General features: G+C 38.9%; 1 protein-coding gene across 1 annotated transcript; it reads left to right on the forward strand.

Moving 5' to 3' along the window:
- Positions 1 to 311: 311 nt before the first annotated feature.
- Positions 312 to 10187, forward strand: LOC116320095. Its single transcript, XM_039611070.1, has 8 exons — positions 312 to 573; positions 733 to 768; positions 866 to 1177; positions 3912 to 4202; positions 4311 to 4604; positions 6700 to 7017; positions 8224 to 8361; positions 8448 to 10187. Exons 1-8 carry the CDS (start codon positions 543 to 545, stop codon positions 9182 to 9184), a joined length of 2157 nt encoding a protein of 718 aa, XP_039467004.1. The 5' UTR covers positions 312 to 542; the 3' UTR covers positions 9185 to 10187.
- Positions 10188 to 10487: the final 300 nt, after the last annotated feature.

The raw sequence follows: 10487 nt of genomic DNA on the forward strand, positions 1-10487 counted from the left end.
AGTTCGTGAAGGTCTTTGAAAGTGAGAATGATGACTGATTGAACTATTTGATTTGTGGAACTGCATGTGTGGACTGTTGCACGCATTTCTGAGTACACGAAATTACACACAAATCATTGCGTGCGCACATATGTAAATCTTAGTTTACATATGTGGATAATATCGTACCCATTTTCCAATCTTTTGAGACTAATATCTCCCGATAGAAGGGCCTGAGACGGGAGATACGCGCTTTGGCACTTTTCACAACGAATGGCGATAAACTTAAAGAGAAACTAAATTGATTTCATTGATCATATCTGTACTCACGGCAGCAGACACAGCAGAATGATAAAATTCAGTCAGAAGTATAGATGCGATTTTTTTTTGCTGGACAAAGTGTTTAACTTCAGACTTTAATTCTGCATAGTTTTAATGCCCCGTGTCGGTTGACGGAAAAAACAAAACGCGACAAAACGAAAGGGGAAGTGTTTCGGGAGGACAAGCACTGTGAACAATTTTGGTTCTCTGTAGTGTTCTCTGGATCTCATAAATGACACGCCATGTGGGACAGACAGCATTTTTTGACCCTCGGTAAGACAGATTTTCCATAATGTATAATGGTTTTTGTAATTTTGTACAGGCACAGTATCAATAGGGTTTTGGGGTTTGGTTTTCAATGCAAATATTCATCATTGCATCGACAAGAACATTTCTATGTAATAAGCAATGACATGGTTTCCTCTCCAATAGTTTCTTGTCTCCTGGCCTCACCTTCACCTCCTGCAGGTCAGTCTGTTCCTATGTTTTTTTTTTTTTTTTTTTTTTTTAAAGGAAAACCTTTAAGGGAAATATTAAAATGTTGTTTATATAATGTTCTTGATAGGTCAGATCAGACTAGCTGGGTCTGGGTCCACTCGGTGCTCTGGAAGAGTTGAAATCTATCACAGTGGCTCCTGGGGAACAGTGTGTGATGATGACTGGGACTTAAATGATGCTGGCGTGGTCTGCAGACAGCTGGGCTGTGGGGCAGCAGAGAGTGTCCATCAATCAGCTCACTTTGGTGAAGGTACAGGACAAATCTGGCTTGATGATGTGGCCTGTTCAGGAAGTGAAAGTTCTCTTACTGAGTGTCGACACAGTGGATTTGGGACACATAACTGTGGACATGGTGAAGATGCTGGTGTCACATGTTCAGGTGAGCAAACTTTCAGTTGGATTCTATCGTGATATCAGTTCATAATAAAAGTTGTTAAAAGTGGTGAAGTGATTATTATTTTTCGTTAATAAATAATGTAATTAGTAGATTATATTGTTTTTACTACACTTTCTTTATTGGACAAAACATTTACTAGTAAATTATATTTCCCAACAAAAATGTAAATGCATGTCTTTCCTGGTAGTTTTTTAAAATAAGATTTTCTTATTCTCTGAGACACAAATCTCTTCAGTGATAATTACATCAACAAAAGTTTCTGATTCCATCTGCAACCTGAATGCTTTTCTGCATCAGTTTGTTTAATTTCATTTTGTTCCAGTCACTTTAGGATAAATTATTCAAGAATGTTTATCTATTTATAACTTCATTTATCTTTGTCTTATTTCTCTCAAAGTATTTCACCTCCAGCAGAGAATCTATATTGAGCCTGCTGTAAATAAAAGAATCAGTGAAAATGAACTTTGAACTTCCAACTGAGTTTAAACTAAAACATAACCTGTTCCCAACAGTTTTAGATTTTACTCTCACAGCTGCAGACTTGGTGCTGTTTAAGGTTTTAAGAGTAAAGATCAAATATAAAAACAAAATTCGAAACCTTGAACGAGACTTTTTCAGTTGCTTTCTAATTATTCTAATTGTTCATAGAGTTCTGTGAAAACTTTCTTTTTCACAAGACTGTCCATTCTCAGCTGTAATGTTACAGTCTGTATGACCAAAATCAACATCACCACCATGGCTGCCATATTTTCACACACAACGGACAGATCAGCATGATTAATCAAGCGTACGACTAAAACATATACTCAGTGAAGTTAAAAATGACACACAGTTTACAGTTCTATATCCGATAAATAATATGAAGTAGGCAACAGGAAAATACAGTGTGAAATTGTAAGTTAGTTTTTTGATGATTGAATTAAAAATTTAAAATGTTCAGCAGGTCGATATATTGTGGGAAACATTACTGTGGTATCATCGAGCACCTCAACAAATGATGAAATCGTCCTGCCTGCTACTGTGTGACTGTTCTTCAGCTGCTGTACTTTCTGTTCGTTATCTTTGATCTTGAGCTTGCCTGCAGATACCTTTGATCTCATAATCGAAGCATTAGTTGCTTTGCACGGTGATGCTGACAGGAAAAGGACTAATTTAGCAGCGCGGTGCAATGAACAGCAGTAATGTGGTATTACTACTTGACAGTGACACATGGGGAAGTAATTCAGAGACACGTCTGTGGGTTGAGAGCGGAGGGAGTTGCCTTTTTTTTCTCCTGTTCTTCAGAATGTACTTTTGGCTCTGTTTGTATTTGTTATTTATTCAGTAAATTTAGGTTAATGTAATGATAACACTGACAGGCCTGTAAAAAAATAAAATTAATCCAGGACATGTGTGCATATTCAAGTATTGCATGCTAGTCAGGGGCCAACCTTTCATGGTTTAATGGCTTCTGTAGTAGCACGTCAGGATTTTCCTCTGTTTCGTCATCTGTGTGCTGCCTATGTCTTTTGTAAAGTTACTTTTGAGTCTGGTTCACTCTGAGTCACTTATTTGAGAAACAGACTGTAACCTTAACCAGCTCATTGGCAGGTTTTCTTCAACAGAGTATCCTGCCATCCTGCTGCACATCAACCAGCTGCCTGAAACTTGGTTTCATTTCCTCATTCATAAAGTTGCTGTCAAAGCTCAGAGCAGCAACTTTTTCAAATGAGCAACAAAGCAATGCAAACCAAATGCGGGTGCCATCATTTAGAACATGGATGGATAATACAAAAATTATCAAAGCGCTTTACACCACTGTCATTCATACAAGCACTTTTTTTTTTCTATGCTTTCTATCTAACATTCACACAGATACACTCTGATGGGTGCACTGGAGGGCAACTTGGGGTTAGTATCTTGCCTAAGGATATTTGGCATACATACCGGAGTAGTCCAGGATTGAACCACCGACCTTGGTAAAAATGGCCTGTATTTATATAGCGCTTTCTAGTCCCTAAGGACCCCAAAGCGCTTTACATATCCAGACATCCACCCATTCACACACACATTCACACACTGGTGATGGCAAGCTACGTTGTAGCCACAGCCACCCTGGGGCGCACTGACAGAGTGCGCCCCTTGTGATAAATAGATTAGTAGACCACCACCCCAACAAACCAAAAATGTCTCTTTAATCTTGAAATACTGAGCAGAAAATCATTGCCTGTGTTTTACACATTTTACTGTTACAGTGCTGGCATTACACCAGAGATGCTTAGGTTAAAAGGAGAATACAGTGTACATTTACCACATGCTCAGTGAGCCTTAAAGAACATGAAGAACAAGTGACAGAGTCATTTTGACACTTAGTGCAGCCTCTCAATACAAATAGAAATATTGAACTTCTTTTAACTTAGTGCCAGTACAGTCAAGGAGTAACTGTAAAACTATGGCTCAGTTCCAAAGACATCATATTTCCCCTGAGCAACCCTGTGCATACATCAGGACATGAGCAACAAGGTCTCATAGGAGAACAGAACAGGTGTCACTTCCAGCAGAGATGACACTGATGAAGACAAAAAACAGCATGCTCCTAAATGAGATTTCCCATTTGGATGTGTAAAATGTTACTGGTTGAACCATCAGACACTGAGGTCAGCTGATTTGTCAGGACAGCATCTGAAGTTGATTCGGCGCCTGCCTTAAATAACACTATGCCAAATTATTGTTTCAGGGATCCCCCCCAAGCCCAGTATCTCCATAAGTAACAGTGAGGTCACCTGGGGTCAGAGTGTCAACATATCTTGTTCAGTCCCAACTCAGGCATCAGATGGAACTTTCATCCTCAAGAAGACCTCTGGCTCATTCATGGAGACTAAAATCTCAAATTCCAACTCTGCTACGTTCAGTATCAACAAAGTGAACTTCAGTCATGAAGGACAGTACCACTGCCAGTACGAGGAAAGCATTCAGGGTTCAAAGTTCTCCTCCCCCTTTAGTAACTCTGTAGGACTCTTTGTTACTGGTAAGGATAAATCCAGTTTCCTGAGTTTTATGGTTCATTCTGTTTTGTATAATCTAATCAGTAAACTGGTGATAAAATGAAAACTTTAATTCTGTTTTGCTATTTCAGTAAGCTTCCCAAAACCCCATATCTCCATCAATCCTGCTGGTGAGGTGACCTGGAGTCAGAACATTGCAATCACTTGTTCAATCTCAACTCAGGTTTTAGGTGGAACGTTCATTCTGATGACAACATCAGATTCATTCAACAGGACCCAAAATTCAACTACAAACTCTGCAACCTTCAGTATTTCTTCTGTGGACTTTGATGATGAGGGATCGTACCAGTGTCAGTATCAGAAAAAGGGCCCAAGTCGGGACTTTAACTCCCCGTTAAGTGACAGTGTCATACTCAATGTCACAGGTAAGAGCAATAAATAAAAGAGTAAAATAACCAGATCAAAACTGATCAACTAAATAAAACTAATACAAATTTACAGATCTTTACACTTTTTGCTATTACAAATACTGTTGTATAAACTGTAGAAATTACTTGTCATAAGATATCAACAGCTTTAATTTATGTTTATCAATGTAATAAAAATATAGATATAAACTTTTCATATAAGACAAAAAGCGCAATTTCAAAAGTACATCTTGGTTTTTCTGCATAATCTCGCAGAAACGCGCCTGCAGTTAATAAACTGTGTTTTGGTTTTTTTTGGTTTTATTACTGTTGACCCACTATATAAAAAAAATTGCTAGAACTTTTCTGTCATTTCAACATTTATTTATTACTTAATTACTTTAGTGTAATGTGAATGACCACGAGAGGGATCTTTATCAGTAGGAAAAGCAGTAAAACTTGAAAACAATATGCACTTTTAGAATTCGTAAAAATCTATACCCTCCTACACATATCCAGTGGGATGAATTGGAGTCTTTGGCAGACCCAGGGGTCGGCAACCCGCGGCTCCGGAGCCGCATGCGGCTCTTTTGTCCTTATACTGCGGCTCCGGGTGGTTTGGGAAAATAAATTAGAAGTATTTAGCTGAAGTGTATTTTATTTATGTTAGTGCTTTTTTAACTTGTAGTTCTAAATTGGAAGATTATTGTGATTTTGAAATATAAAAATACAATTATATTTTATTATTTCATCGCTCACAATAAGTGTCACACTCGCGGAAGCCGGTATACCCGCTGAAACGCCGTGCATTTATCGAGACTTTCGACCCCAGGTAGGCCAATTATGGATCTTCGAATTCACATTATGTCGGCAGCTGTTCTCCACCGTGAACTATGTTAAAAACAAACGCCGCTCACGCCTCACAGATGACAGCTTACAGTCCTGTGTAAAGATGAAAGCCCCGATTTGCAGATGCCGTGCGCAGAGGTTCGGGACCAGAAGTCTCATATCACGGCGGACCCGACGATGTTTGCATGAACATGCTTTTCAGCATCTCTTTATTGACCACTTTTCACACACGGTTGCTGTACGCATACAGCCGGCTGTAGCTTTTCAGCTCACAGCCCGACACCACAACAGCAGAGAGAGCACAGGCTTTAAGGCGGCGAGGCGTGATTGCGGGTGCCGCTCAGGTGCGTCCGATTCCCATGCAGCGGCACTGCAGACCACGCCCCGCCACACACATTAACCAGGTAAAATACATATTTAGGCAGAATTTTGCAAATATCAATTTTTTTAGCGGCATGGTGCTTTTTTTTTTTTCAATTACTTTTTAATTGGAAAAAAAAACTGTTGTGAGGGTGGCGGCTCACAATGGTTTTTGTTTGCTACATGGATCATTTTAGTTCAGCTGGGTGTCTTTCCTTTTGTTATATTTCTTTAAGAGTTCAAAATGCGTTAATTGCATAAATAAAATGTAATTTTCTCCGCAGCACTTCATGGATTTCATAAGGAACACACCTTAGTTGCTCTGTGGATTCTTTTAAAAAGCAGTTAAAAACTTTTCTGTTCAAACAAGCCTTTTGTTGATCTACGTATTTTATATTCTTTACATTATTTACATTTGATCTTTTACATTGTGTATAATGTCTATTGATTGTATTGTTTATTTTAATATTTGTGTACAGCGCTTTGTGACTGCCTGTCTGTGAAAAGTGCTTAATAAATAAACTTTACTTACTTACTTTAGTTGTTTACACAAAGCACAAAGGTAAAAAACAATATATACAGTGTTATCTTCATTTTAGATATCAAAAAGTATTTGCAGCTCCCAGTGTTTTCTTTTGCGTGGAAACCGGGTCCAAGTGGCTCTTTCGGTGTTAAAGGTTGCAGACCCCTGGGCAGACCGATTCTGGCCCCTGGGACTTATGTTTGACACCGCCGCTGTAGAACATTAAACAGCTGTTAACATTCGGTAGATCACAAAATCATGGCGAAATCCTAATGTTGATTGGTTAATGATGATTCATAAATAATAAGCTAACTTGCATGAAATGCTACCATTGGACTTGTTTCTGCTGCCCTTCTTAATCCTAGTCTTTCTTTCACACAGTGAGACTGCAGAGGCCCAGCATTTCTCTGACGTCTCCTAATGCAGGACTTGTCTGGGGTCCTGAAGGTGCACAGATCACCAGGGGTTACAGCTTCATCCTCACCTGTTCCATTAACTCCACATTTTCCAGTGGACATTTTATTGTGAGCTTCTCTGGCTCCAACCTCACAGAGCCAGCAGTCAACAACTCAGCCTCCTTTAGTTTCCCTGTAGCTGAGTATGAACATCAGGGCAACTACAGCTGTGTGTATAAGGTCACAGTGTCCACACGGACATTCACATCTGCTGTAATTGCACCGATTAGTGTCATCATTAAATGTAAGTACAGTGTTGAATTCATGGATTTTTGTATAAAAGCAAAAAAATAACATAAAAAATCAGACTATCTGACTGTGGTAGCTGTAGCTGTATGTACCATGCAAACTGTGACCATTGCATTAGCTTATGTTTCCCAGTCTTGTTATAAATGTATACATTTAAGACCACAAAGAGAAGTCATAAAGGAGGAAAATGGTAGAGTATAAAAATAAAATGGTAAATAGACTGATTCTTATATAACAGTTTTCTACTCTTCTCAAAGCTCTTTGTACAACACGCCACATTTACCCAACCACTGTTTTCTATACTTGTCAATGCTTTCTAACTAATATTCATACTATGATGGATACATCAGGGGGTTAATATCTTGCCCAAGGATATTTGGGCAAGATATTAACAGACTGGGGAAGCAAGGGATTGAACCACTACCCTTCCAGTCAGCAGATGACCTGCTCTAACCCCTGAGCTACAGCCATCCTCGAAAAACCCAGTTTGTTTTTGAGGATAAAAAATAAAAAAGATCTTAGCAGAGCAGTTCTCATTACAGATTGTTTTTACAGTGATGTTCTCAGACAATCTGTTAAGTATACCCAAACCTCTTACAGTCACTCAGTCAGAACAGACCCGGTCTTTTTGATGAGGTACTGTGTCCACTGTGTGTTACACCATTATCCTGCATTCTATGTGAAAGTTAGTCACAAATCATGAAGATCAAATAAAAAGGATGTCAGACTTAATATAAGACATTAAAGCAATGATCATTTTGATGAATGTTACTCTTAGTCTGTAATATTGACATTATGTTCTGCAGTATTGTCAAACTGGAGGTTAAAGCTGGCTATGCTGTAGGGCAGACCTACCCTATAGGTGAAACGTTTCATGAGCAAGCAGTGTCCCTCATTTTCTCAGATCCACCCATTGTTTGACACTTGGTTTCAAAACTGCATAATGGCAAAAATGGTGAGATTAAGAAGGCTTGACAACAGGACTTAACAAACCAATGGGTGGCCATGTCTAACTTTTAGACACAGTTAAGATGAGAAGTGTTGACAGGATGAACAGAGTGCCCTTTCAGTGATCTGTAGCCATATTCTTGAAACAGACTTGAAATAAGTTACATGTTCTAAATTAAAACATTAATGAAAAGTAGTTCATTATGTGAAGAAGTGTTTTGATGGACAAACTGATCAAATTCTCTCTCCTTAGTCAATTTGATGCCGCTGCTGTCCTCAGTATCTGTTGGACTCCTGCTGCTGCTCCTGCTGTTGCTGTTAGTGGTAGGGCTGACGCGCAGGAGAAGACAACGACGAGCCAAGAAGCCTGTAGCTCTCATCCACAGTCAAAGTGTGTGCTCGCAAATTTTAAACAATTATTCATCTGATATTCATCAGACTACATATTCACATTGTTTTCCCTTATTTGTGTTTCAGTGGCTGTCCGAGTCGGGAATGCTTACAAGTATGGAGATGAAGATGATGATGAGGATGATGAGGAGGACTCTGTGAATGTTGATCTAGTGGACACTAATGAAAAAATCAAAGGAGGAGCTCCTGGACTGGATGAAGACGATGAAGATTATGAGGACCTAGTGAGTGATGATGATCACGATTATGAGGAAGCAGGCCCTAATGACAAAAAGTCCAAGGAGGCCTGTGTGAGTGTAGACTGTCACAGACAAGATGAGGAAGAAACTAGTGATGAAGAGGAAACTAGTGATGAAGAGGAAACTAGTGATGAAGAAAACAACTATGAGAATGTATCCCCGCCTTCAGCAAGTGTGGATAATAAGGAAGAAGAGAAAACTAGTGATGAAGAAAACAACTATGAGAATGTATCCCCGCCTTCAGCAAGTGTGGACAATAAGGAAGAAGAGGAAACTAGTGATGAAGAAAACAACTATGAGAATGTATCCCCGCCTTCAGCAAGTGTGGACAATAAGGAAGAAGAGGAAACTAGTGATGAAGAAAACAACTATGAGAATGTATCCCCGCCTTCAGCAAGTGTGGACAATAAGGAAGAAGACGAAACTAGTGATGAAGAAAACAACTATGAGAATGTATCCCCGCCTTCAGCAAGTGTGGACAATAAGGAAGAAGAGGAAACTAGTGATGAAGAAAACAACTATGAGAATGTATCTTTACCACAACCAGTTCATTATCATTCGTAATGAGCTCTCGTCCTTTTGTATGAAATGGTAAATGGGCTTGTTCTTATAAAGCTCTTTTATGCTCTGAGCACTCAAAGCGCTTTAGGCAACTTGCCTCATTCACCATTTATACAAGCACTTTTGATGCTTAAGTGTTTTCTATGTAACATTCACACACATTCATACTCCAGTGGATGCATCAGAAAGCAACTTGAGGTCAGTATATGTATTTAACATGCAGACTGTGGGAGCCAAGGATCAAAGCAACCTTCTGATTAGTAGATGACCTGCTCTAGCTTCACCCACTCCTTTTCCATGCACTTCTTCCAGTCATATTGAAGACAACATGATGTTAACTTTGTAAATGATGATGCACTTTAGGCAACTTGCTTGCTACTGATTGAGCTGTGTCCCCTAAGTTCTGATCTTAGTCAGATCTTCCCCTTACTCAAGAAAACACCAGTTTGAAAACACCAAGAGGATGATGGCAAAATTGCTCATCTTGAGGCTTCATGGTGGGATTTCAATAACCAATGGGTGATGCCAAGCATGGGTGGATGCATGCATTTTTTTTTTAATATCCAGTATCTCACAAAAGTAAGTAAACCCCTCACATTTTTGCAAATATTTTGTTATGTCTTTTCATGGGACAGCATTGAAGATGACACAGTGTACAGCTTGTATAACTGTAAATTTGGTGTCCCCTCTAAATAACTTAACACACAGCCATTATTGCCTAAAATGCTGGCAACAAAAGTGTATACCTCTAAGTGAAAATGTCCAAATTGTGCCCAATTAGCCATTTTCCCTCCCTGGTGTCATGTGACTCAGTAGTGTTACAAGGTCTCAGGTGCAAATGGGGAACACTTGTGTTGAATTTGGTGTTATTGCTCTCACACTCTCTCACAATGTTCACTGGAAGTCTAACATGGCACATCATGGCAAAGTATTCTCTGAGGATCTGAAAAAAACAATTATTGCTCTACATAAAGAAGGCCTAGGTCAGGGGTCTGCAACCTTTAACACCCAGAGAGCCATTTGGACCCGGTTTCCACGCAAAAGAAAACACTGGGAGCTGCAAATACTTTTTGATATCTAAAATGAAGATAACACTGTATATATTGTTTTTTTTACCTTTATGCTTTGTGTGAACAACTAAAGTAAGTAAGTAAAGTTTATTTATTAAGCACTTTTCACAGACAGGCAGTCACAAAGCGCTGTACACAAATATTAAAATAAACAATACAATCAATAGACATTATACACAATGTAAAAGATCAAATGTAAATAATGTAAAGAATATAAAATACGTAGATCAACAAAA

This window comes from Oreochromis aureus, linkage group 4 (genome assembly GCF_013358895.1).
Source record: "Oreochromis aureus strain Israel breed Guangdong linkage group 4, ZZ_aureus, whole genome shotgun sequence".
Classification (NCBI taxonomy): Eukaryota; Metazoa; Chordata; class Actinopteri; order Cichliformes; family Cichlidae; genus Oreochromis; species Oreochromis aureus.

What these genes read in the sequence shown, in the direction of transcription:
- LOC116320095 (XM_039611070.1), top strand. Translation starts at nt 543, where the DNA reads ATGTGGGACAGACAGCATTTTTTGACCCTCG. An exon ending in CTCACCTTCACCTCCTGCAG is followed by an intron (nt 769 to 865) that starts GTCAGTCTGTTC and finishes TGTTCTTGATAG; the next exon opens with GTCAGATCAGACTAGCTGGG. An exon ending in TGTAGGACTCTTTGTTACTG is followed by an intron (nt 4,203 to 4,310) that starts GTAAGGATAAAT and finishes TTGCTATTTCAG; the next exon opens with TAAGCTTCCCAAAACCCCAT.